At 39.2% G+C, this 27,971-nt stretch overlaps 1 protein-coding gene across 3 annotated transcripts; it reads right to left on the bottom strand.

Annotated features, from left to right (window-relative positions):
- Positions 1-591: 591 nt before the first annotated feature.
- LOC106941719 (period circadian protein homolog 2-like) lies at positions 592-26,783 on the bottom strand. Of its 3 annotated transcripts, XM_015024817.1 has the most exons (23): positions 26,326-26,783; positions 19,558-19,650; positions 19,282-19,436; positions 18,672-18,793; positions 18,386-18,587; positions 17,724-17,775; positions 17,159-17,301; positions 16,938-17,016; positions 16,292-16,398; positions 16,051-16,204; positions 15,815-15,929; positions 15,088-15,240; positions 14,855-14,945; positions 14,567-14,741; positions 14,152-14,276; positions 13,764-13,970; positions 10,762-11,022; positions 7,879-8,774; positions 6,978-7,094; positions 5,520-5,736; positions 5,131-5,311; positions 2,643-2,793; positions 592-2,311 (listed from the first exon to the last, which is right to left on the bottom strand). In XM_015024817.1, the coding sequence occupies exons 1-23, from the start codon at positions 26,757-26,759 to the stop codon at positions 2,096-2,098; spliced, it is 4,446 nt and encodes a 1,481-aa protein (XP_014880303.1). In that variant the 5' UTR covers positions 26,760-26,783; the 3' UTR covers positions 592-2,095. The 3 variants fall into 3 exon arrangements, with proteins under 3 accessions (XP_014880303.1, XP_014880304.1, XP_014880305.1); XM_015024818.1 differs by lacking the exon at positions 6,978-7,094; XM_015024819.1 differs by lacking the exon at positions 13,764-13,970.
- Between the last annotated feature and the right edge of the window lie 1,188 nt (positions 26,784-27,971).

The raw sequence follows: 27,971 nt of genomic DNA, 5'->3' as shown, positions 1-27,971 counted from the left end.
CCGTTGTGTTAAATGTTTTTCCGGGAGTTCAGGGCTCTGACTGAATTTTATTTAACAAACATTAGGCTTACCTTTACAGCACAAAGATTTCCTCCTTGCTCAAATACAACGAATGATGAACTTGTTCAGTGTCTTTCAGATCGGACAAACTCGCTGTCTCACATTTGTGAGCACTTGCTGTGTTGTGATAACATTTGAAGGCTTTAGAGGTTTTCTTTAGCGTCCTGCAGTCTTCTATTGTACTGAATTTGCTTGGACAACCAGCCCTGGTGTTTACCTATATCTATCAATCTTTTAATTATAACTTTTACTGTTTTATCAATGTCGCACTAACAAAAATGTGCATACAGGAAAAAAAAAAAAAAAAAAAAAAACACAAGGCAACGATATGTGGACGTGAAAGTGCCGTAGGTAATATGCAAAACAATGCTGTTTTCAAATTAAACATTTTTATTTCAAGAAAATATTTATTTTTCATTGAACGAAGAAAAAATAAGGACTCGAAAAAGAAAGGTGCTTGAGAAGACTGCTGAAATAGAAGACAGACTAATGACACATTCAGAAAAGTTACAGAGAAATAGCATGGATTCGTGTGAAATTATAAAATAAAAACCCCCCAGGCATCTTAAGTTTCTAAAATAATAACAAACCTTTCAGGTTTTTGGCTTATAATGAGCTTGTGTCATCTCTTACTCTACCAACCTTATCCACTGTAAACAACCACACAGTTATTTTTCCCTTTCTGACTTGCAGTCAGCATTAGTTTTCTTGGTCCTGTCTGTTTTATAATTTAGTTTTTTTGTTTTGTTTTGTTTTTTTAAGAAACACATTATATAGTTTTCAAAAAGCATGTATCCAAAATATATACAAATGTATATACTCAAAGACGTTTTCAAAGATTAACCCGTGCAACTTCAGCAAAGAAATAAGAATTTCACATCTGAAACAATTGATACATTTCATAACTAAAATATGCCGAACCCACATCAAGAATAGTTTGGTAACACATGGCTCCGAAGAAAAACAAAAAATATTTCTGAAACACTACAACCGAGTTTAAAGCAGCGTTGTGCACATGCTCAGTCACGTCCTGTTAAAATATTCCGATCAGCTTAATAAATACTGCAGTATTGCATGTGCTTTCACTAGGTGGGATATGGTTTCTGCTTTATGGCATTTCAGAGGGAAATATTGCACATTTTCTTCCCATTACTCTCATTTTACTACCATGGGCCAGCTTGCTCTCAGCTTCAATAATTTACAGAGTGTCGGATAAAACAATCAATTAAAAAAAAAAAAAAATCAAACCAGGCTCACATTCAGTCTGGAGCTTCTTAAATAACCAGACAAGGTAAAATATATTATGAATAGCTGGCCTTTATGTCAGGTTTGACGGACCGCATGTTACTCCACTAAAGGCAAGAATCAGAGCATGTTTTTATGTGGCGGAGAAGGGACTGAAATGATGGATAGCTTAACAGGTTTGAATTTTCCAGTCCCAAAAATGAGTTTGAGCAATTGTAGAAATACCAATAATTCTTCCTTTTAGCACCAAAAAAGTGCACATATATGTCCAGTCAGTACCTTATGAGAATGAATAACAACAGAACCTAAGTAATTTGTTGCTAAACAAAAAAAATTAATAAATAAAATAACAAACAAAAAAACAAACCTCTACTTTTTTCTCACCTCACCTAACTTAACTGGGAAAATGTCCTGAAATACTGATTTCATTAACTGTCTCACAGTCTGGCATGTGTTTGCTTGGCATCTGTTGGCATGCTTTGAGCATGATTATGAGCATTGTGCTGTTCCCTTGTCACATGTTTTATCTCCTATAATCAGTGCATGAAATTCTTTCAAGGTGCCGCACTGCGATGTGCGAAAGAAGGCAAATCATTAAACGCGTAGAGTCACAAAGCCCGGCCTTTATCCCAGAAGCAACGAAGCGACCCTGCCTGATGCAGCTAAAAAAATAAAACGAAATTGATCACCGCAGATGTTCACATTTTACAAATGCACAGATTGTACCGCGACGCAGAGCAAAACGGCTCATGTAAGGCAGCTTCTTCTTTACAGCGGAGCAGCAGTTTCTTTAAAACTCCTGTTGATTTGCTTCTTCTGCCCGCGGGTTGCAGCTTGAAGGAGGACTAGAGTGAGAGGAGATCGTGGCAGAGGTTAAAGGTTCGCCTCTGAGCCTCTCGGGGCAGCAGTGCTCTCCGGTCTCCATATCGCCCAGTCCCAAATCTGGCTGGTCTTCCACTCCAACTGTTGCTGCAGTCTCTGAGGTGCTGTCACACCAGGTGCATCCCTGGAAGTCACAAATGGGTTTAAATCCTACATTAAGGAGTGAAGTTGAGAGACACAAAACATATAAATACAAGAAAAGGCTGATAATAATCATTGTTTGCCTAAGTTTAAGCTTTCAGTTGTTTTATTGTATTGCTTTGCATTTGACTCTTTTTTTTTTCCACTTATATTTTTCAATTTACATCATAGAAATGAATATAACTACCACAGACTACAAATTGGAGCTGTATTGTGACAGGAAAGTTGTAAAAAAAAAAATGATAAAAGCTTTTCAAAGTCATGCCAATAGGAGCAATATGTGTTAAAATGAAACATATATATATATTTTCTACCTCAACGTTGATGGCTTTGGGTAACTCTCCCTTCTGTATCCAGGGGTGGACCTCGCACAGCTCCTTCCTCTGGTCCACTGAAAAGTGGGGCTGGCATTGCTGCAGCACCCTTATCTTCTCATTGTCTTCTTCCAGCACTCTGCCAGTGTCCCTGGAAGACACACACACACACACACACACACACACACACACACACACACACACACACACACACACACACACACACACACACAAAAAAGGTTGCAAAAATTGGGTAAGCAATCATTCTTCGGTTTTTTCTTATTTATAGACAGTGGCAACTTTCTTGTCAACATATATAATAATTCATTTTGATCTGCAACACACAGGTGCATTAAAGCTGAAGATTAAGTAAACTTTGCTAACGGCTGTGAATAAGTAAAAGACATCAGAGAATCGTTAAGTTACTGAGAATGATGTAAGCCTGTTGTGCTCATTCTGTGAAAAACAAAACAAATAAAGGTCTAGTTGGAATAGACTATTTCCATTTCGTATGGTTAATGACAGAGGCTTCTTAGCGCAGAGAACTTAGCGCTCCCTCTACATGACATTAATATAGCAGCTTTTAGTTGTTGCAGATGTAAACTGCTAAAGCTGGCATTTGTGTAATGTAATCCTGCAATGTTTTGCTGTAAAATGTTACTTTGACATGTTTAGGTACCATGATGTAGAGTGTCATTTCATATATATTTCATCTAGTATAGTCGAAAAACTTCGAATGGATGTATCGAAACACCAAAGGGAAACTGCATATTTTTGCGGCACACATTTATTCAGTAACAATCTTCGTTTGTTGATACATTTACACTAAGGAATAATTACTGACATCACCTGTTTTGAATTACAGATTTATTCCGTACATGACATTTTTATTTGTAACATTATCCATCGGCCTTGAGTGGCTTAAGTTTTTCCCCAGGGTTTTTTGTTGTTGTTTTTTTTCCACCATGTGTTGCAGATCAACTCAGGAATACACACACAAGGTAATAATCATTACAAATGAAGTTGACATAAGAAAACATAAAATCATGAACAACTTAAAACACTCAAAATATCAGAATCCCATTTTTGTCATAAGTGTGTAAGTTGCTGAAACATCCCTGCAGTGAAAACCAACAAAATTTGATGTCTCTCATTATGAGGCTCATTGAACCAATGTCAGCCTTAACACTAGGGTGCCATCTACTGGTTAAATAATGTCACTACAGCAGGTTTAAATGATTCAAACGTCTTTAAATCTAAAGCTGACACTGCTATGAACAGAAGTGGTTCCATGTCAATCAGATTCGAGTCCTACTTTAAATTAAACACTGTAATAACAGAGTGTAAATGTATAAGGTATATGATGTAATTTTATTATTGACATATCCTATCTGCAACTCTTTTGAAGAAAGTAAAACAAGTAAGAAAAAAGAAATACATTTATTCTCCTTAGGAATCCCAAGCCTGTTTTTCTTTAGCAGTTCTTTCAGTTTTAGTCAGATTGAATGGCCTTTTGGCTTCACCTTCATCTTCAGTTCAGTTGAGTCAAGTCTCTGTGCAGGTCAGTCAGTGGCGCTCACTTTAATTGTCTGGAGATAGTCCTTCACCAGTAAAAACATAGTGTTGTCATGTTGGAAGAGAGAGCGTTAATCTTTTTTTTTTTTTTTTTTGTGGAAAAAGTAGTGTTCTTGCATCCTTTCAATCCAATTGTTGTCATATATTCGTGACAACAATTCCTGACCATTGCTTTATGTCTTGGCAGATTTTACTGACGTCTCTCGCTAGTTCTCATTCCAGGGTCTCTTAAATCTTTTGCTTCCTGCCTCTGCCTTCTCACTCTAATTCTTGACATTTTGGAAACAAGGCAACAACTGTTTCTCCTACTGCTGACTGCACACCAACACTCCTTTTTCTTTTTTCTCAAGTTCAGACCAACTGGGTTAGTTCTTGACCTGATGTTTTATCCGATGACAGATACAACCGTTAGTCTGGTCTTTATACTAAAACCATCTATTGTAACTTCACACACATCATGCCACAACAATGGTTTGTGCAAAAAGGTTAGTTCTTGAAAGGGGTAATAATTTTAATGACTTTTTTGTTGTTGAATAATTTCATTTCTGTGTGTAAAGCAAAAATAAACCTATAATGTTTGGAAAAAACCTGTACAACATATTTGAAATAGCTCTTTTTTAAAATAAAATTATCAGTGCCACGATAATTGGTCTCCTGATGTTTTATGCAACAGGACAGCAGTCAATCTCCTCCTACAAGATTATAGAAGGCACCTGGTATGCATTTGTGACTTTCAGTTACCTGGATACATCTTTTGCTATAGTCAAAGAATTATACCACAAAGAAGAAATTCAAATGTTTGAATGTTTCCTTGCATTTCTGATCCAACCAGAGGCTGCTTAAGTTTCAAACCACAGTGATAACAAGAACCTCCTTCCTACTCCTCGCTGGCTGCGCCTGTCCTTCGACTCACCGGGAGGGCAGCTCGTAGGTCATCATGACTTTCTCATCTGTGTTGGCCATCAGCAGCCAGACGGGGTCCTGCAGGACACATCCTGTCTCTGCTGGTCTTTCCTCACTGCTCCTAAGGAGCAGCTTCTGGCTGCTCTGAGATGAGTCCACACTGCCAAAGTATTTACTGCTGTTGTTGCTTCCTGGAAAAAAAACAAACAAAAAAACAAGCGCCACATATTTTTATGACAAACAAGTTAAAAGATAATAATAAAAAAAGCCCCTTATGTTGACTTTAATGTTTTATTCTCTGTATGCTGCAATCATTTTAGCAGCCTCCCCCCGGCTGAGGGTGTGAAAAATTGTGTTTTTGTTTGCTTTTCTTTTGAAAGCTGACGTTTGAATGCAGACCTGAAAAACTGCCTGACGTCTCACTGGCCGAGGCGCCGCTGGCCGACGTCCTGCTCTTGGACTTCCCGCTCGCTGAAGTCCCAAAGCCGTTAGAGCCGGAGCCCATGGAGCCGGAGGTGGCTGAGCCGGTGCCTGAACAGGAGTCCTCTTGAAGGATGATGTCCAGCATGTCGCTGGATGTTGAGATGACATCGCTGTTGTTACCTTCGTCGCTCCTCTGCAAAAAATCACACATATTACAGCACTGGTATTAATATTGCTCTAACTCTCAGTACCGGGAATATGTTCCCGCTCGACCATGACGTCGCCATCTCAACTGGTCATAGCCGTTTATCCTTTTTTTTTTTTTTGAAAAAGAGCGGAGATTTTGCTACTGCGATTACACTTTTTTAAATCTATGTAGAGTCTCTTCAATGCACAGAGACAGGTGCAACTATAAGAACATGAAAGGGATTTTGTCAATGTAGATTTATTGTTTTGTCATTTCTAAAGTGGATGGAGAGGAAAGACCAAGGAAAAAAACAGCAAAACTGAATTAGTGCTGCACAATATATCGCAAATTCATCATTATCAAAGCATCACTGAATCTGATAGCGTATTACAAAGAACTGCTTGAATTGCAAGCGAATAATACGAACACCAAGCATTCAGTGTTTCGCATGGCGACACTTCATCATTGAAAAGTTTCAGAAAGCAAAGAGGTGGTAACATCTTGATTTGATTGCAAAGACAGCAGACAAGAGCTGGAAGCACCTAGTTAAAAAATCAAGTTGTTAGGAAAAATAAATTTTATAGTTAGCTCATCTAGACGGATCTTTATTTGGAGTGTATATTTTGTTCTGAGCTTAAACTGGAAAGAGACCAATACTGTTTTGTCATCCAATTTCTGTTCAACCCACAGATGTATTTTCCATACCGAAGTGGCAAAAATTAAACAAATTCAAAATCGTCAGCACATTCTGTCCAATAAATTTCATCCAAAAGCTCCCAGTAAAACGGACAACCTCCCAACGCGGACCTGATCATGTGATAAGGTCCACACTGATCACATGCTGCAAACATCTGCATAAAGCAATTTTAAAAGCATCTATCATTTCACTCGAAATTTATACAAATTCCCAATCAAAAACAAAAACATGGATGTCTGTGAACATTTCTTTAAAGCTCTGTGCTTCGGATTGAAGTTGAGCTTGCACCGTATTTCACAGTCAGCTTACAGAAGGAAGCGTTATAAAGTCTAAGTACAGCTGCAATCCCACAGAATTGAACTGTTTAGTTTTTTACTATTTTTACTTTTAATACTTTCAGTCTTAGCTATCTGTTGAACAAAGGAAAGCATTACAGGGTAAAATACAAGTGACATACGAACATAAAAAAAAAACAAGCTTTTACAAATGACATGGAATCTGGAAGGAATGGGATTTAGAGAATGTTGAGTTTTTCTGAGGATTTGCCTACCTCTTTGCTGCCAGCCCCAAGCCTAGACCACACTTTATCCCAAGACAAACGCTCACAGACACAGGATGTGGGTTGGAAATACAAGGGTCCAGGTGGACCAAGTAGACTGAGAGAGGGCTAAAGGGTGTAAGGGATAATAGTATCATTAACACCCAAAGCCACAATTCATCTAAGGAGTCTTAGCTCACTTGATTTTACACATTGTAATACATATAAAAGAAACTCTGTCAGTTTATTGCTGGGAATATGTTAAGAATCCAGGTGGTGGTGGGAATAAATCCCTAACGGGAAAACGAGGCACACAGCTCAATATATTTGGGGAGGGGACATCATTTTGAAATGAGTGTATATTTTCAGAGGTCACATGTGAAGAACATCAGCCAGAAACAATGAAAGACACGAGGACGACACAATGACATAAAATAACTTTGGTAACACTTTATTTGAAGGGGTGTGAATAAGACTGGCATGACACCGTCATAAACATGACATAACACCTGTCATGAACATGAACGAGTCTTTATGAATGTCTATGACTGTTGTCATGAAGTGTCATTTGGTAAATAATGACACTTTTAATGCAAAGTTCCTCTAAAAGTTGCATTGAAAGTCCATTAAAAGTGCCAACCTTGCATTAAATTGTCATTATTTACAAAATCATGCAAAGTTGGCACTTTTAATTGACTTTTAATGCAACTTTTAAAGCAACTTTTCATTAAAAGTACCATTATTTACTGAATGACACTTCATGGCAACAGTCATAGACATTCATAAGGACTTGTTCATGTTCATGACAGGTGTTATGTCATGTTTATGACAGTGTTATGTCAGTCTTATTCACACCCCTTCAAATAAAGTATTACCAGAACTTTTTCCTCTCTCTCTCTTTCTCCCCGTTTACCTCTTTCATCTCCCTCTCCTTTGCTTTGCTGGCGCTTGCTCCTTTCTCCCTCTCAGCCGCGTTACTCCCTTGTCCTACTGAAGCGTGAGGCGCGTTGTCCTGCCTGTCCACGGAGAACTCCAGCTCCAGCAGGTTCAGGGGCGAGCTGCAGCGGGACTGGAACAGAGGCGGGGACGCCTGGCCTTCACCTTCACCAGACTGCGGTGTGGAGGAGCGGGAGCGGCCCTCCGCCGGGGGCTTCGGGGCATCAGGGGAGGAAGGGAAGTAGAAAGGCGGCGGCAGGTAGGATGCTAACGTCGGGTTGAGCTGGTTCTGACTGTTGACGAAAGGTGGGCTTGCGAAGGCGGCGTGGCTTGGGAAAGCAGTCTGATCAAAAGTTGGCGCTTGCATCGGGACACCCCCAGCGTCTACCTGATACATAGGCACCGGCGGTGCTGGATGTCCAATTAAAGGATATAAGTAGTTGGGCAGCACAAAAGCCATAATAGGTGTGACCATATGAGAGGTTACGGGGGCAAACTGAGCGCCCGGGGACAACAAAGGGAGTTGGGCACCCTGGTTATCCCCCAAGTCTTGTGGCGGAGCTTCTGTGCGTGACAACGCAGAATCTGTTCTGGCGTAGATCTGCATTGGGTAGCCTGGCAGCATTACAGGATATGGTGCGGGGAAAGCGGGCTGTGAGGCATCAGATGGAGACACCGGGGTCTGCGCATGGCTCTTGTTCGTCTGAGGAGGGGGCAGCTGCTGCGGTCGCTCCTTGTGAGGGGCAGGCGCGGCGCTCGGAGAAGTGAGAAGCTTCGCTCTCTTGGTTTTGGTCTTCCTGTTTCGTGTTCCTCGGCGCGGCGTCGGCTCTGGTTTCTGACCTTCTTGCTTTCTGGGTTGAACAGTGTGCGCAGCTGTAGATTGATGAAGGAAATGTTTAGAAACAAAGCTATTTGAATAAAAGACATTATTTTTGGCTTCTGACATTTGAATGTGTAATTAATTTTTTACATGATTTAACCAATTAATTAACGCCTCCTTTGGTCTCCAGCCAATCTGTCAACACTGACATCAGGAGAGTCTCTTTATAACTGGCCGTCATTTATGGTTAATACAACTATTTGTATTTTTCCAATTTGAAATAATTACGAATAAGAAGTCTGTTTTGTACAGACATTAAGTTACCAGATAATTAAAAGAATGAATGCAAATGAAAGACACTTGCAAAAGTATTCGCACGCCTTGAACCATTTCTCATTTTGTCATATTACAACCACAAATCAACATAAAGTAGTGAATAGCTGTGATGTGGAAATACGCCACTTGGTCAGCGACAACCAATCAGAGCCAGGAGGAGTGTCTTAGTGCTCTCAATCATCCTCATGTATGCGCTGCTCACAGCCTAACTGTTTCTCTCTGCTACACCACAGATGGTTCACAACAACGGAGTCTGCCATGAACACTCGGGTTAGTTAGACTTCCTGGACTGGTAAGCTGTTTCTCCACCATTAGCACAGGAGAAGTGTGATTTCCTTCACAGATTACCTGTCTCATAGCATACTGTTTTGCCACAGTTTTACATAGTTTAAACAAATTTATAAAAGACTTTTATTTTTTAAATTACATACTCCCTGTATTTGAGTCAGTCCATCTCACTATCATCTCTGACTGACCTCCCTGCAGAGGAAAAGCATCCCAACAGAACGACACTGTCACCGCCATGTTTCACTGTGTGGGTTGGTGTGTTCAGTGTGACATGTGGTGTTAATTTTCTGCCATGTGTGACGCTTTTTTGGAGGCCAAAAATTTACATTTTGGTATAATTTGACCAGCGCATCTTCTTAAACATGGCCTTAATGAAATACCGCCTGCAGGTGAATGATTTGATAGAGCTCCTATAGATATTCAGAACATGGGATGTTTTTTTTTTTGTTTGTTTTGTTTGTCCTAAAGCCCCTCCAGTTTGTGGTGGAGAATGTCATGTGCTCCTGGATCTCTTCTCTGGCATGGCAACCGCTCTGCTAAAGGTGCGAATTCTGCACAGAAGATGGTGGGGAGCAGCTTAAGGACACCATCCACCTGACAAACACGTGGTTTGTTCCCCGCTCCCTTTGATAGGAGGCTGCAAAGCATCAGATGTCGAACCACAAGGCACAGGAACAGCTTTTACCCTGTGACAGTAAGACTGTTGAGCTCAGAGAGCTCAAAAATCTCAGAAACCAGCCAAATTGTGTTATTACACAATTATTGTACAGTTGCCTGTAGTTTTATTGTTTATTTTATTTATCTATGCCTTTCAGTTTAGCCATGTTGTCTTTTGTGTGTTTTTATCTGGCACCTTGAAACTCAGTTTCATATTGTGTTATGCGGAAGCATATATGATATGACAGTAAAGAACCTGGAGTCCTTTAACCCAGCCCTGCTTTATTGCTCCCCCCCAACTTTCATGTTTAATATATTCTTCGGTCCTCATGATTTTTCTTGTTTTATTTTCTTACTAAAGTTTTGAAGCAAATCTCAGAGGCCTTCACAGAACAGCTGTATTTATACTGAGATTAAATAACACACAATTGACCTTTACTAGTTAGGTGAAGGTAGGTGGTTACACTGAACGCTATTTGAGGATACCAGAGTAAATCAGGTGAAATTTGCAGTTTTTGTAAAAAAAAAAAAAAAAAAAAAAAAGTTTAGGAAGCAAACTTTTGTCTTCCCCTTTACAGATGTGCACTAATTGTGTAGAATTGTGCCATACAAAATCTGAAAATAAATCTAAGTTTGTGGTTCTGATCTTGACAAAATGTGGAAATGTTTAAGTAGAGTATTTTAGCAAAGCCCCGTGCATCTGAGGGATAAATCTAATCTGCTATTTAACCATTATTTAACGGTGTTGTTTAGTGGTACCAGTGATGGTGCGTTCATCTCTCTGTTGGTCCAGGGGCGGGGAGCTGTTGGCTTTGTGGGGAGCGAGTCCTCGAAGCTCTTGAATGCGACAGAGAAAGGCCTGCTCCTCCTTCTGCGTATGAGCTGCCAGCACCTGCTTAGTCAGACCCAGTTTCTTGTAGGACTCCATCTCCTGGCTGGGAGGTGAAACTGGACGAGGAGTGTTGATGCTCTGGCTGGATTCTGGCATGTCTCCTGCAACAGGTACATCCTCTGTGATCTCTGCATGGATGACAATGAGACAGGAATGTTTACATGCTGTATTATGCAAAGAAACTATTAACCGTCTGCAACGATGACAAACAAAGCAAAGACGAGTCGACAACAGGCTTGCACAGACGCAGATACCAACAGGTTTTCTGACATTTCACAACTTAGCTGCTCAAAACCAAAATCACAAATGACAGATGACATCTAAGCAACAATACTGATAGCCCAAGTGGTTATTGTACTAAATGTGCAAAACTCTAACCTATAATTAAGTGCTAAACAAATGATGTGTCAGGATATTACACAAAAGCAGAAACCTGTCTCTGGGGTATCAGGTGCTAACACAAACAACTGCACACTTTGGGTTTTCTGTTGCACAATAGAAAGAAAAAAATGAAATTGTGACAATATTTACTTTATTTCAAGGTCTCATTTTAGATCTTTATAAGTATTGTCAGAGCTGCACATATGCACTCTTTGTGAATTTTAATATTTTTGTTGTTCATGTTACATTGTGCTGAGTGATAACGACCGGTGACACGTTTCTGAGGGTGGGATCATTCACCAGCCAGAAAGTCTGAAGCCACCAGACTGAATTTCTTCCCAACACTTGAACCTTCAACCAGACTTACATGTACGTTCCCTGCATTCAACTCAGGTCCTTTAAAGCTGTAGCGATAGGATGAAGTGGCACGGCTATCTGACCCTGCCAATGAACATTTTATAGAGTGGGGGCGAGGGGTGGGATACTTCAAACAAAAAAATACATCATCATCTAAATCTGGAACAATGTAGTTGTCAGTCTCTCCTAATAAGGTAAAAGAAATGTAATATTTCACAGTCAAAGAAATGTTGCTAACACAACTACCATTATACATTTAGCAACTTTAACTTTGGTTTTGATATCTGATGTGCTTTAGAAAGAGCATCAGCAGAAACATGTGTGTTCAGGCCAAAGAAACGGTTGATGGCATATCAGCTTCCTGCCAGCGTCTCCCATTTCACTGAGGGATGCTTTAGCAATTACTCCTCGTGACATTCAAAGAGCATTACCCACAATGTACAACAGTATTGACATTTTCGCCACAGCACAATTTGCTGTTGTTTACTTGGCTAATCTTCTACTTATCCTGGACTCTAATTTGTCCACTGCATAAAGTAATTAAAAGCATATTAAAGGCTCTTTGCATTTGAATAAGTCTTTAGAGGGCGATGCTGGTTTTTGAGTAAAGGTTATAAATCTAACAAATAAGAATAATGCACAAATAAAAAAAACAGACATCAAAATAACACACCAGCTTACTGTATCCAGCTGATAAATACGTAGTGTACGTAGGATTAGTTTAGCTATGCACTGTAACATTAAAAACTGTATGAACTTGGAGATAAAAATTAGCTCTCAATTGTGTTATTTTTATACTCCTGTCACATTATTTCGTATCTGTCTTTCCATGGGTTTCTATGGTCAGTGGTGGTTCCTGCATAAATGGTGCCTTTGGTAAGTCCATTTTTCTTTATCCCACACACAACAAACATGCACCGACTATCCTGATCAAAGACCAGACGAATGGATGGATGGGTTAAAACACAAGTTTTATGAATCACAAATAGTTTTTTTTAAAGCATCTGTAAACAGCATTCAATAAATTAGTCCAGGTTTTGGTTCAACATTTTTACTAAAAATAATCTAAAGTCCAAGTCTAAATCAAAGTAGGTGGTTGTGCTTATTTTTTGTTTTTACAAATACAACGAAGGTTTCACAAATCTCATGTTGTGTCTGTCCTAAAGAAACTATGTTCACTGTAAAATAATTGAATCAAAGTCTGCATTATCTAAATATTTACTTAACTGAACCAGATTCAGCCAACGGGCAAACAATTTTGCATGTATAAATCCCCATTTACAGGAAACAAGCCATGCATATAACAAAAAAACATGCAAAGTCCAAGGTCTAATAACTGTGCCACCATTGATCCAATTATTTAACCCAACAACAGCAAATGATCCCATATCATGATTTGTAGATGGCCTATATGGTGAGGATTCACTCAAATCAGCATGCTAAATGCTAAAAAATGGTTGACATGGCAGGGAATTGGATCCATTTTCCATTAAATAAAGCTAATAAATAGGTAGCCATGCAGGGACACTCAGACACCATTCAGCCTAATAATTGTAGCTCATCAAAAACAACAAAAACTCTTCACATGCATGACATGAAGGGATTTTCCACCAAATGCTCCTCATTAGTTCACATTTTAACTCATGTTAAAGAAACGTTTTCAGATACATTAACATGAGTGGCAAGATAAGAAACAGTGTGACAGCAGCTTTCGTCTTTAGATCAAGGTTAACATTATTCTGGTGACAAAGACTGTGTATATCCTGGAGAGTTTTATGAAAACTAAAGTACAAAGACAAAATAAATGTCTTTCTGTGTCCAAGGGTCTTCCTGTAGGCAACACAGAGGCAGTGGTATCTACACATGCATGTTAAGATGCTTTGCAAAAACATGCATTTTTATCTTTTCTCTTTTTTGTTATGTTATGCAATTTACATAGTAAAAAAAAAATAGTACATAAATGTTTCAAAACTACTGAAGGATAGGATCTTTTTTGAGGAAATAAGATATAACAAGTAAAAAATAATTACTTATTACATCACCAGCATATAGACATTCTTTGTCACCAGAAGTGTTTCGTGTAAACATGTTGAGAGAGATTCTGGCTGGAGGTTTTTTTTCTCCACTGTACCTGACTCTGGCTGAGGTTTCTTGTCCCCAACATGCACTATAGTGCTACTGTAGCTACATTGGCTGGTAATGGACACCACACTTTCTGGTTTGTTTGGCACTGGTAGGGGCATCGAAGTGCCCACTACCGCAGTGGCGGGGTCACTGGTCTTTTTGTGAGGATCATCCAAAGCAGAAATACGGGAATGATCCTTCGATAAGGTTGGTTCTGCCAAAGAGAACAGAGGACAACAGCTGCAGATAAGGCACTGGCATTAGAGAGACGTCTGAGAGAGACAGAGAATGAGAAGTTCACAGGAAAGAGTGTGAAATCCTCAAAAGAACTTCTTGTGTTGTTTGGAGAGATAGCAAATCTGGTCTGTTGGTTGGTCGGCAGCAGCAGCACATACCTTCAGAGACTTGCACAGCATGCGACTTCTTCTGTTTGTCCTCGTCAGAGTTAGAGGAGGTGGTGTTGGAGGATGACTGACATTTTCTCTTCATGATGACAGGGACGTTATAGCTCTCCAAGTACCTGCAGGAGCCAGTCACAACACTGATGTCATGATCACGAGCTAGTGAATGGCAATATCATATTTTTAAGATGGGTCATGTTTGGCACTATGTTTCACTGCAGGAGCGTGGACTAGAACAGGTCAGAGAAGATCACAATTCTTGAATCTTTTTGATTCAATAGAATGTTTCAATGCATTTTACTGAGAATCTTTTCGGTAAACTAAAAGCCTTCAGTTTTAAGACATGATCAGCTTCTTTTTCTGCAGAATGGACCTTGGCTTGTCAAAGTGTCCGTTTTTATCTGTGTACCTGATAACACTGTCCAGACAGCTGATTTGCTGGTAGGAGTAGACAGTCTGATCGTTGAGGCCGAGCTCCTCGTGAAAAGAGACTCGACTGTCGGCGGCGGCGGTGGCCTCCCTCCAGCTGATCGGGGGAGCCGAGTCTTTGAGACGTACAACCGCCTGGCTGTTCTGTCCTGACACTAGCAGAGACAGACCAAAAAATTAGTTTCTGAATAAAGACGTAAATGTAACAATAACTGGATTATAAAAAAAAAAAAAACAAACAAACAAACAAAACAAAAAAACAACTTACTGGTATTGCTTCGTTTGTGTTCTGATTTTGCCGTCTGCTGCTCATGGTTCTTCTGAAGATGAATTCCCTTACAAATTTCCTGAAAAGTACGCTTTTGGAAGAAATTGTACTAATGAGTTGTTCCCTAAGCTCACTTTGCAGTTAAGTGGTTTCAGGGATTTAGCAAAAAAATAAATAAATAAGAATAAATAAATGTGCTGTGAAATCAGACAGGTATGTGCAGTTTTACTCACAGGTCTGCTTTTGATGGTCTGCTCCCCTTCCTTTTGTTGCACTTTTCCTTCTTTTCCATTGTTCAGGCTCTCACTTGAGGAGGAGGTCATGCCCTGAAGGTACTCATTGCTGTTAAGACTACTGTAACCACTCGACCCACTGTTGTGAACCGGCTGATCAAGGAAGGAGAGAGAAGAAGAAAAAGTTTAAAAACAACAAGATAAAGGGATGCTGACATATCTCAAAATGTGTCTTGAGTTTTAATCTTTTTTGGAATAGTGCTTGCTTTATCTCTATAATCTATATGTTATTACTTAGAATTTGCTCCAGAATCAGACTCTCTAGTGATCTATTAACCCCTTGACTGTCATCTACTTGCGTTTAATCATTTTGACGGTGACAGTTAAGGAGAGAATTAACACAAACAAGGATAATTAACTATTTAATGCAGATTAATTGTATCTGAAAGTTGAGCATTAAAGAAATAGCCATAAAATCCAGCAAAGATCTGAAACAAAACCTAAGACCTGAACCATCCTTCAGTTGATCATTTACCCTATGCAAGGTTATATTTTTTATATTCGATTATCTTCAGCTGCTTGATTAAAATTAAAATTGAAAGTCCAAAGAGAAACTTCTAAAGACATCCAGAAAGCCTGATGAACTGCTATTCAAGGCTACTTTAGAGGATTAAAAGAAAGTCTGCAGACTTTTGCACAGTATTGTCAGGTGGCCGTCTTCTTTCACCTGCAGCAGAAGCCGATGAATCTGCTCTGTTATTTCCTGGATATCTGAGTCCATATTCTTCATGTGACCCATGGATGAGAGCGGAGTCATGAAAATGTCCTCATTCATGGGGCCCCTGGTGGAAAAATGCATCAACAGTTAATGACTTACAAGACAGTTTAAAATCTGATAAAACTTTTCTATACAAAACTTCAGTAAAAACCGTCTTCTGCACAGAAAACATGAGCAGTACTCACATGCGAACTTTATGCCTCCCGATAACAAAGGAAACCTTTCTGCTCCAGGGGTTCACGAAGGTGGACCAGCTGGTGTCCAGGACGATGTATTCTCCATTTTGAGCACAGAAGCGGATGGACGAGTGGTCGAATGGTTGCCCTGCGTACTGTATGACTGGAGTATAAAATACGAAGAATTAAAACTCAGATCTTGGCGTACGCATCAGCTAAGAATATAGATCTGTTTGATTTGGAGGCTCACTTTTTCTATGAATGGCCAGCATGACGGGCCGGTCGTTGGGATGCAGGTGGCAAAGAATCGGAGTACCGATGAGGTCCTGGGGGAGGTAGCCCAGGAGAGGAACGGCCCTGACACACAACATGAAAAGATTATCTCTATTAGTGTTACGCATTTAGTATTTGGAATATAAAATGGCCTTTAAGGTTTTTTTGTTTTTTTTTAAGATTTTGTCACATTACAACCACAACATAATAGACTAAAATAAAGTAGAAGAAGAAAAGAACAACAACAAAGCTGCTAAAACCATTGCTTTCCTTTCACTTTGCTACTTTTAAAGCAAAGGGCATTTGCTTTTGCAGCTTCAAAGTTAGGGAACAGTTTCTTTAGTCATTTTTATACTTTTCCTGATGTATGCCTTGTATATTCTTACTTATTACTTTTACATGAGTTTTATTCTGTTTTTTATTTGTTAGGTTAGTGCTTGTTGTTTTTAAAGAACTTTATGAATAAGATTGGCTTGATTACACTTTGTGTTGTTCTATCACATGAAATCCCCAAGAATATGAAGAAGGTTTGGTTGTAAAACGACTCATTGTGAAAATCTTCAAAAGGCATGAAAAGATTTGCAAGGAGCTGCAAGCGTACACAAAGTGCACTGAAACCTTACCTCTCATCCACATCCTGAAATACACAATTTGGAGTGTGCGTGGTGGTGAAAATGCGCTTATCAGGTGGAATTCTGGGTGCTGCAAGCAAATTTTGGAAAACAATTGAAATTGTTGATATTTAAACAATAATAATAATAATAATAATAATAATAATAATAATAATAATAATAATAATTCAGATATTTGTATGCTAATATTCTGGTCTGAGCAGCGTTTTTACCTTCGTATCCAGAGTGAACCCTCTCAGCCAGCAGGAGGCAGCAGAACTGGTCTTCATCATGAGCCACATCCTGCACCTTCATCAGATAAGGGGTCATGCGGAACGGATAGTACCGCAAATTACCCTCGAACTCCTTACCGCCACTGAATATCAGAACAACAATTTAGCAATGAGTTAACCCAAGAAAAAACAGCACGTTTCAGTCAACTATGTATTAAAACTATCTACTCTTAGTTTGCAAATTGAACACAAGGGGCAGTGTGGAGCAAATTTTCACTTCAGACACGAGGAACATAAAAGAAACCAAACTTAAATTTTGAACCTTCAAAAGTAGGAAAAATCCAATCACCTTTACAAATGCAATTCTTTTTAATTTTTTTGTGTTTCTTCATAAAAAGTGCTTCTTCCAGTTTAACCTGGAAAAAGCATCTTATTATGGCCTGCATGAATGTGAACTCGCATACAAAATGAGAAACATCCGCAGTGGAATTAAATGCATGAATAAAACCAACAAACAGATACGCAAGCAGATGGCCTGACGTGCAGGAACCGATGCAAAACGCACCTGATACGACAGAAAAAGGACTTCTCCTGCATACAGTCAGAAGGAGACGGATCTGAAACAGGAAAAAAAAACCCAAAAAAAACACCTGTAAATTCAAAGGGAACACGATCCACACAGGATGCAGCCAAAAGCAGATGCATCAGGTCTGAATAAATGCATCAAAAAGCAATATTCAGAAACCTGCACACATTGAATATGTAATAAATGAAAGGGGGTCAAATGCATAATTTATTTCCCTAATCTAAAGCTGCATCTTATTCTGTCATGTTACAACCACGAGCTGAGAAAAAGTTACACGGTTTTCAAAACGTTTTGCAAATGAAAATCTAAAAACATGCATTTTTATGCCGTTCCCCTTATTCTGATGCCCTGAAATAAAGTTCAGAATAGTCTATTCTATTCTATTCTGTGTGTGACAATAAGTTTGAAAGGCATTTTTCAAGAACGAGTGGCTATCACATGTAACAAAATGGAAAAAAGCAGAAAAGAGTTTGTCAGTGTTGTCTAAATTAGAGTCTAAATTGATTTGCATACATATAATAAAATAAATGGACTTTCAAAGTGTTTCGTTGATCTTTCTCAAACATCAACACAATATCCATACATTGAACATTGTCTGGACTTAGCCGGTGGTTTGGAGAGAGACATGTAGCTCTCGGTACCTGCTCCAGTGCACATGCTCCAAGACGGCAGGCGGTAAGGCGTGGTGAAGCTGTAGAACACACTGATGTCCTGCGGCATCAGAAACTCCACAAACTTGGAGTCTTTGAACGCATCTCGTTTACAGTTTAGGATGGAGGCAGCCTGATCAGATATGTAGATGATTTTTCCTGTGCTCAGGGACACCGCCACTGCAAAAATGTCCTGTAGATGCCAAAAAAAAATAAAAAATCTTAAACCTGTGACGCGCACCAGTCGGAGAGGAAAAAAACAAAGACTTGGTCTTACGTTGCTTTTGAGGGTGTACTCTGACGTGATGCTGTCTATCTCCTCTATGGTGTAAGAAGAAACATCCAGGCCAGAGGGATGACTGTCATTGACCATCATCAGCTGGTAGTACTCCTCATTCGCTGAAAGAGAAAAGATGCAGTGATTTGGTCCAAATTTGTTCAACATACAACACAGAGAGGATCGTCTTCCAAGACGCCCACGACACTGATGCCAAGGACATTTTTTAATAATGAAAATGATAAAACTGAAGAACTGTACTACCGAACACCTACAATGGATAAATAGCTGTTGATATGCATGACACATAACTGATACTTTACATTTTATACAGTAATGGCCTGTAAAATTTCTGCCAATTTTACAAGCCATTACCTCTGTGACTATGTGCAAAAGATGCTCAAAATTATAGCATCACCTTTATCTCAAACACTTCAGAAAAGTCAGTCTTAATGAATGAATAATGGCTGCATTCCTGCGTCTACTCATAAATGTACAGCGAATCACTCGAAAAAAGAACTATAAAAAACCCATAAAGGCAAACAGACGTTGTTGATGAAAACAATCGGAAGCACGGAGAAGGCAGAGTAGGTTGTTATCTGCAACAGACCTTCCACTTGCTTCACACAGCGCAGGGCGTATTTCAGCGCGCTCAGTGTGGTCGACTTGCTGTTGTGCTGCTTGTCAGATGGCACGTGGAGTTTGAGCTGCTTCAGCGTTTTAATCACCTCCTTCTGGTTCTTGGCTTTCGCGGACTCCTGACTACTGCAAGACGGACAAGTAAACAACCAAGAGTCATCACTCATAGCACTAATGAAAAGGGGCTCTTACAAACAGACTAAATAAAGATCTTGATCCTGACAGCAGCGGCGGTCACTGAGCTAACCTGCAGCCACTGGTTGAAGGGTTGTCCTGCTCTGAGCTCAGCAGACTGTAGGCGTTGGAGCTGCTGGGAGGAGATGGGCTGTGGGAGTTGGAGCTGTGCAAGAGAGAAGGAACATTTTTAAATTGCAACCTGAAAATGGAGTAAAAATCACTTCTGTTCCAAAAAAAGAGATTTCACGCTGATGTTTAATCAATCAGCTTTTCGAGAGTTCAAAGTAAGCAGAAGGAGAACAATTAGTTGCAAATGATTCTTCTCTGAAGTACAGACTTATCACATGTTTTTCACACGCGTCTGAGGTGCTCGAGTTTCTTTCAGTGGAAAAGGACAAGTGTCCCCATTTTCACACTTTGGGCCTGTTGTTAACTCAAGCTAAAAGAAGATCAGCTGTTTTCGTATGCCTTTTGTGAATTCTGTAACAGCGTCTTTTGAGCTTCAGATCCAATTTTGAACATTTAGCAACCAAGTAACAAAACAAAAATCACACTCTTATCCTGAAGTCTTTGTCATCTACTTGAAGGAATCAAATTATTCCCCGCAGCTCAGTTTCCTGCACAGCAAGAACACAGCACTGTGGTCAAGTGTGAGGTCAAAACACAAGTGGGGGCAGAGAACAAGCAGTGGGCAAAAATCGCTGCTTGTTCTCTTGGTGCTCAGATTTAGAAAGGTGTGCTTGATATATTTTCAAAGCAGACCGTTTCTGGCCTTCAGTCTGTCTCCATTACCTACAATACAGCTGAATCTGAATTTTAAAATAATGAAAGTGATATATTATATACAATCAATGCACACATATTGATAGTTTTCAAGTCTTTTTTTCTGGTAATTTTGATGAGAACAACCACATTTAATCTCTCAGAAAAATTTAATATTACAGAAGTGTTTTTTTTTTTTCATTTTAAATCTTATCAACCTCATTTTATCCTCTGTTTAGCTTTTCTACATTTTCATTTACAAATAAGCAGCACGAACAAAAGTCTATCATGTTCATTGTTCATGCATAAAGGTTCATGTTTTTATTATTCATTTAAAAGCTGTTTTTAAACCAACGTCCTGCTGACGTGAATTAGGGAAAACATACGTACATGAGAAAAAAAGTTTTACTTCCAACATAAACAGGATTTGTTTGACCTCAACTACAGTGAACATTTGCTCCATATAAAACAAACCACAACCTTCATTCAGGCCAACACCCTCAGATAATAACAGATCTATAAGAATTTACAGTAAACAGTTCTAAGACAACAAACTCATGATCTCATTCAGCTGAGAAAAAATCTGGAGATCTGCTCAAAGAAATCCTGGAATAGCCATCATGGCTGACCGTCTAAGTTAACACAAACAGACATTTCCTGTTTGTGTTAACTTAGTCTCTCTATTAGCTTCGTACTATGTATCTAATGTACAAATGTAAGCTTCTGTTAACCCAGAACCTTACGACTAATTTCAACACTGCATACTATCTATATCTAGAACGCCTGCTCAAAAATAGAGTGAATCGTTATTCCTGGCACAGGTGAGTCCAAGTTCAGTGTAAGCCTTTAAGTTCCCAGAGATGCCACACGTGGTTTCAGTCTGAACACAAGTTTGAGAGGGCAAAACTTTTTCTTTTCTTTTCAGCTGACACTGTGGTGAAATCTGAACAGAAAACAGCAGAAACTGGCAATTGCAAATCAACAGCTCTGCCCTACTTGCCTATATAACACTTCTTATAATATACATGAAGAATTACCCACCAGGCTTAGAGCAAGATTATTAGCAGCTGTCTGAGAACCTGAGTCATCTGAACTAAAACTGAACAACTATAAATAACCCAGATTACCTGCTCAGAATAGGTAACATCTTCACAAATAGCCTTCCTGAGCCAAAGAAGGAATCTAATTCAATCTAAATAGCCTTCTGTCCCGCACAATGCAACAGCTGGTTTTAGACTAGACAGTCTAAATATGTCTTAGTGTCCAGTAAGCTAATTGGTATCATGGCAGGGAGTCTGTAGGTCAGGGAAAAGTTATATAAAGAGGGCGCTGAGAGAGGCGATGTAAGAGACGTTTCAGTTGTCCTCCGGGAGCAGAAACACAAAATGAAGGTCAGAGGGAGCTGGTCTTCTTTAATTAAAAATCTTCTACTGACAGGTTATCGATTCCTTTATGTTTAAGAGGCATAACTGGGACAGCAAAGGTATTACATTTAAAAATGACATGAGACGTTTTCCATTTGGCTTTCATAGGTTTGTTTCTCACTGAATGTGATGGGAATTAATTAAAAACGCATCTATTGGTAAATTTGTTGAATCCATTCACACTTTTGCTTCCTGTTTTGATCCATAATTTGATCTCTTTTCAATATTTGATTTGTATCAATCGACCCGATGGCACTGAAAATTAGCTGACCAGACTGTCCATGCTTATCAGAGTAAATCATCTTTCTAATGTAATGAGATGAAAACCTTACAGACTAACAGAGTTATTAGTCAAACTAATACACCTGAACAATGTGGAAAATGTTTTAAGCTGCAATCTACTGTCATTTTTTTTCTGCCTACATTCAGAAAACCAGCAGGATCTGTGGCACAGAGGAGCTCACTCAGTAAAACATTAAGCAGAAATTATTGCAGTGATGTAATTCTAGATGTGTGTAGCCATCCATTTGGCTTCTGGGAAATAAAACAATGCAGCCATAAAAATGCATCACTTATCAGTGATCTCTGAATAAACTCCAGAAAGCCCTTGCCACTCGCACGCAAGCTCACCAATAAATGGGACAAAGGAGATGTTTGGACTTTGGCACAAGCACGTGATATTCACCTGATGAATTGGCATATTAATATTAGTAGTAGGAGACATGCTAGAACATGTGGTCATTTTAAGCAACAAATTCATTTTCTTTATTGAAACAGGCACAGGATTATTAGTTTTAAAACAGTGTCAGTAGGACATAATAAATAAACTGATCACTGATATTAGTAGGTAGAAAACGTTTAATGGAACCTCCTTGGAAATGTACCCCACACACACCAGGAAGTGGGCTGGTGTTCTGCATGTTTTAGATGAACAAGCCAAGCGGGTTCCTCATGAACTTAGTAACAGAGGAAATGAGTCAACAATTTGAGTCAGGTGTGGTAGATGGTTTAGATTAGAATGAGTTCATCTAACATGTGCAGGACTTGGGTGTCAGATTTAACCGCTTTAAATCTACAGGCTTTTTGGGACAACAAAACTAAGAAAAGAGGCTTTGAATGCCTTTGTAGTTTTTCACAACTGCAGACCATTTTTTCTTGCCATTAGTTTGACATTGCAGCAAGATGAGAAGAATCGATAACATTAACTGAGTTTAAAATTTGATAAACTGGCTGTTTAAACCACAGGTTTGGCTAATTTTGCATAGACAAACTAAAGTTAGAATTTAAGGTAACAATAAGGTCAATATGGGCCCGCTGTCAGTCTTTTGAAATAATGCCATGGGTAACACTTATTCTTCTTGTCCTGAGAAGCACATAGCTGAAAGTGTAATGGGAAAGATCTTCTGCAGCAGGATGTGGCTTTTATCTACTGACTATCAAAGGACGCTTGAGAGAATTGTGAAACCATATAAAAAACAAATAGAGCCAAAGCAGAGCAACATGACAGGGACACAAAACATGCAAGCTACATCAAGAACTGACCAATTACTAAGAAACGAAAGATCCTGGGTCTCATCAAAGGCCAGAACTTAATCCCACTGAGACACTAAAGCATGCAGTACATGCAAAAGCCAAAGGGCATCTGATAACCTTTTAGGGGTAGGGTGTCCTAACTCTTAGAAAATGCAATGTTGTCGACATGTTAGTTTAATAGGTTAATATTTGGTTGCGATTAAATCACTTGCTTTTCCAGAAATTAGTTTATACATACAGATCTATATCAAGAGAGTAGACAAGTACAAAAACATTCTGAGGTGTACCTCCTAAAACTGGAGAACAAAAAATGTAGAAAGTAAACTGAGCTGACTCAGAGTTGGCAGACAGTGGTGCTATGTAGCAACACAAAACCAGAAAGAGTTATGTGGGTTTAAAATACGTCATTCTGTCAGCAGACAGAGCGTTAGATGCCAGAAGGGAAATAGACCATGGCAGAAAAGGAGCGGTTTAAAAAGAAAAAAAAAGGCTTGGATCTCAAGCAGCAAGGGCAGGTCAAAGTAAGGCAAAGCCTAGCGTGAGTAAAGACGTCAGAGCTTGAGACCGGGTTGCTCCACCCAGAGATAAACACACACAAACAGTGCATTGTCATGGCAACAAGGAGTAGGAAAGCATGACATGGCCCATCTGGCATTGAAGAAAAGCCAGCTTCCAGCCTTCAAGATGACATCAATTTGCTTCTCCTGCTGGTTGATACAGTCATTTATTTGTTCCTCTGCTCTGTATGTTTCCAGGACAAGCTGTATAGTGTCTGGGTCTATTTCTGGACATGATGAAGACAGGAAAATATTCTGAAAGTTTTAAAGCTGTCTTTTTTTTTTCTTTTTTTTTTAGTTTTAAACCAATTCTTATGTCTCAGAAAAAAGGTTTGATGTCACAGAAACTCATGAAATTAAAGGTGCTATCCAAGATTTATTTCAAAAGTTGAGACTTATGAATAAAAAAACCTTAAGTATGTATCACCAAAATACTTTGCTCTTGCTAAAAAACAGATGAGCTTATCTGTTTTCACAAACCTTGAATGTTGATCCTGGCCTGTTGCCACATACTCGCACGAAAGGTTTTACGGATTACCACCGTTGAATCTATGGCTTAAATTCAAAGGTGATTCTATCTATTATTCACTAATTCTGGATGAAATATGCAAGATATAATGTGCTGCATGAATGCTCCTTTATGTGTCAAAACTGTAAAGTTAAGGAAGAAAAACATTAAAAATATTCCATCCACCATGTGAATGTGTGTGTGAAGCAGTGGAATAAAAAAAACAACATTATTTGCCATAAAATAATGTTGTTTGACTGCGGTTAGCACTACAGCTGCTTTTCCAGTAAAACACAGATAATCTCAACATGTAAGCCAAACCACATCTCACCAAACTTGCCAGACAAATTTTTAAAACGTAGTTTTAACCAAACTGCTGCCAAGACAACCTATCCACTGCTTCAACCAGAAACCAGATTAGACTCAGCTGTTCATAATGTGATCTGGCTGGAAGCTAGTCCCAAGCTATAAAGTGCTAAACATTTTTACATAGTTGCCCTTCAGCAATGAATAGCTTAATGCTATTAGCCTCTTGTTACGAGGACAAGGTATGATTGGAATATTATGCTGCTAAAATATTTCTGTCCAGCCATTCATCTGCTTTAGAGTAGTTTAAATCTCATGACAAAGATCTGACTGCAATGAACAATATGATAAATTATTTTGTAAGAATAATTGTTACTTTTTTGTTTCAAATAAGAGATTAGATCAATTTTTTTTTGTTTCAAATTCTACTCCAAGTATCAAGAAGCTATGGTATTTTTACCCAACGTTATCTTACTGCGAGAATCTATTCTGAGTTTGAAAAGTGTTCAGCTAACAGTGATTCACTGAATGGAATGCCCAATTTACAAAGCACCATTTAAAAATTTTGTTTCTGAAGGGCCGTTCATGGAGAGAAAATTTTCACTAATACAAATTTAAGTGGTAAAAGACTCCTGGAGTGTTAATTATAAGCAATGGCTGTTATCTGACATAAACAGGTGGGTCTCGGTGACTCTTAATAATATTTTTACCTTTTTGTTGATCTACTGGCTAAAGTTTGGCACTGCATCACAATCAATGATCAGCCTACGTTAGGGGTGAATGACTCCGTGGCTAAATCCCTAAACCTAATTTCACGTTCAATTTTATGACAAAGATAAGGTGCATACTGCTGCTTGTAAACTTCTTTTTATGTTTGATAAGTAAACTATCCCAGCCGTTTCTGCTGAGGTCCTGCTGCACAGTAAAGTTTTAAAATTTGATTTAGGAGAGTGAAGTTTCAGTGTAAGTCTCTTTGTGTTGAATAGAAAGTGATGACGATGTAAAAATTTTTAGCTTTAATCAGGAATGGTAATTAGCCAGTTGATATATCCACACTGCTGTAGACAGAGGAACTGAGTCTGAATATTGCCTTACATTCTTGACAAAAAACACCAAACTTTCACTGACAATGGCGATTTATTTTGCTTGTTTCTGGTGAGAGTAACCAGACAAGGTTTTTTGTCTTCTGTTTTGCCAAAGGGATCTGGTGATTTTGCCCTTTTTTGCCATTCAGAGTGAACATTTAGAAGAGAGGGACCTACTGACATGGAGCCATATTAGCAGGAAAAGCAGTTTATTAGTTGTTCTGCGCTCTAAGAAGCCTCTGACTTACGGTTCTGTTATCGAGCAGTATTGTTCACATTCACTTCATTTCAGGTCATTCCTATTAAACTTGCAGTCGTAATTGACAGAGTTGAGTGTTGCTTGTAAAGGCCCCTGTAGCGATAGCTCTTCCAGGAGACCCCATGCTGTTCATTTACATAAGCTTCGGTTGGTAAATCTACAAGCCTGCAAGTGATTAATTAAAATTATAATGAAGTCCAAAAACATCCCATCACTATAGAAAACTAATTTATCTGATGAACACCTTAAAAAAAACACCTTATTACACCTTGCACCTTTTTACTGTGGTGGAAGAGGAAGTTGCTGCAAATTGGTACAGATTGGAAAACTAAGTGGCATGTCTTTTTTTTTAAATTTGTAATAAGAAACTACAGTAAAGGAGAGAAAGTTCTGCCATCTCTTACCTTTTATTGCTGCCTGAAGATTCGAGCAATGCCGAGTCTTTACTGCAGCTGTTGGAGCTGCCCATTGACTCGTGGCCGTTGCTGTCATTCCCATGACTCTCGTTGCCATGACTCTCGTTGCCATGAGATTCTGTCCCGCTGCCGCTGGACCCACTGCTCTTCATCTCCACGTCCTCCTCGGGGGACAACCGAGAACGCGTTGTCTTGCGCACGTTGTGAGGAGAGAGGGCGGGGTCCTGACCGCTGCTGTCGCTGCCCTCGGAGGGCAGTCCAAGGTCAGGTCTGCCCTGGGCGTAGCTGCCCACCCACCGCATCTGTGCCATGGGACTGCACCCTGAGACTCCGCTTGAGACGGAACTGCTCGAAGCCGAGGCTCCATCCCGATCTGCCGGAACCGGCAAGGGGTAGGGCTTGGAGTCTGAATCGTCTGACATCAGGAGGAGGTATTTGTTGGGGTTGTTTCAGGTTAGGTAGAACGCAGTCATCCCATTGTCTGAAGGATGACAGCTGAGTGGATGTAAAGTAAACGAACTGATCTGTGGAAAGAGACCACATGTGATAGACATGAATGACCCTGTGTCTAATCACAGTTTTAAATATTTGCAAAATACATGACTTAACATCCAGTGAAGGAAAAAATGATGTTTAAAATTTTATGAAAGTTGCAAAGTTCTTTGACATGAGCTCCAGACAGTAAAGATTTTTCTCTGCATTTGTATCCAGTGGTGCCAAATAGTCAATGCTATGATGATTTTTCAACATGAGATTGTGTCTGCCTGTTCATTTGAACAACTACATAAATATAAGAGGAATAATGCTTGCACAAAGTTAAAAACAGAAAAAAAAAACATCGTACTTCAAAAGGCTTCCTTCTGCCTTTGGTCTAGTGTCATATTTGAAACATTGTGTGGTTTGACCCTGGACCCCTGAAAACCCTGCTGGACGCCTCTGATGTTCTATGAAAGCCTCTGGTTCAGACAATTTGGCCTTTAAGAACAGCAGGTCTGTCCAATCTAAACCCTTCAACTCTTTTAAAAGGATTTTCCAACTTGGACCCCAGATAACGCCTGACAAGATTGATCTGATTGCCAACGCACATCACCAAGCAACACTAAAAAGTAGATCCTCTTTCTAACTCTAAATAACAAAACCGATCTGGTCAAGCCTTTAAAATGAACCCACACTTTCACCATTCATCCCCAAGTTAACACAGAGGAATGCTTGAGACTTTTTTTTTGTTATATAAATAATGACAGTGTGGAATGTCTTACGTGTTTCTGTACAGTAGAAATATTTTCAACACTTCCTACAAGTCTGGTCATTATTACCCCGTACAGATATGTAAACTCTAAAAGCTCAAAGAGGGTGTACTTTCTTTTTTTTACCATGGCTGTATTGTGACCTCAGTTGAGCATGTAAGACAGCAAAAAAGGATGTCAAAATACTCCATCCAGTATCAAGAACACGGTTGGTTACAGAGTGGCATCAATGATGCTGTGTTTACATTAAAAACATGTAAAGCTGTGACTGAAATATTACACAAAGCACTTTGTCAATGGAAAATTGGAAGAGCGTGGTTTAAAAAAAACAATCCCCCCCAAAAAAAACTAAAAAGAATCCCAAAAGTTTATTTAAAGCTTTTGACA

This window comes from Poecilia latipinna, unplaced genomic scaffold (assembly GCF_001443285.1).
Source record: "Poecilia latipinna isolate Pla-1442-1.1 unplaced genomic scaffold, P_latipinna-1.0 Scaffold3823, whole genome shotgun sequence".
NCBI lineage: Eukaryota > Metazoa > Chordata > Actinopteri > Cyprinodontiformes > Poeciliidae > Poecilia > Poecilia latipinna.
This window is presented reverse-complemented; position numbering and strand designations above follow the sequence as displayed.

What these genes read in the sequence shown, in the direction of transcription:
- LOC106941719 (XM_015024817.1), bottom strand. Translation starts at nt 26,759, where the DNA reads ATGTCAGACGATTCAGACTCCAAGCCCTACCCCTTGCCGGTTCCGGCA. An exon ending in AGACCATCAAAAGCAGACCT is followed by an intron (nt 14,946 to 15,087) that starts GTGAGTAAAACT and finishes TTCTTCCAAAAG; the next exon opens with CGTACTTTTCAGGAAATTTG. An exon ending in AGGAGAGGGAGATGAAAGAG is followed by an intron (nt 7,095 to 7,878) that starts GTAAACGGGGAG and finishes TACACCCTTTAG; the next exon opens with CCCTCTCTCAGTCTACTTGG.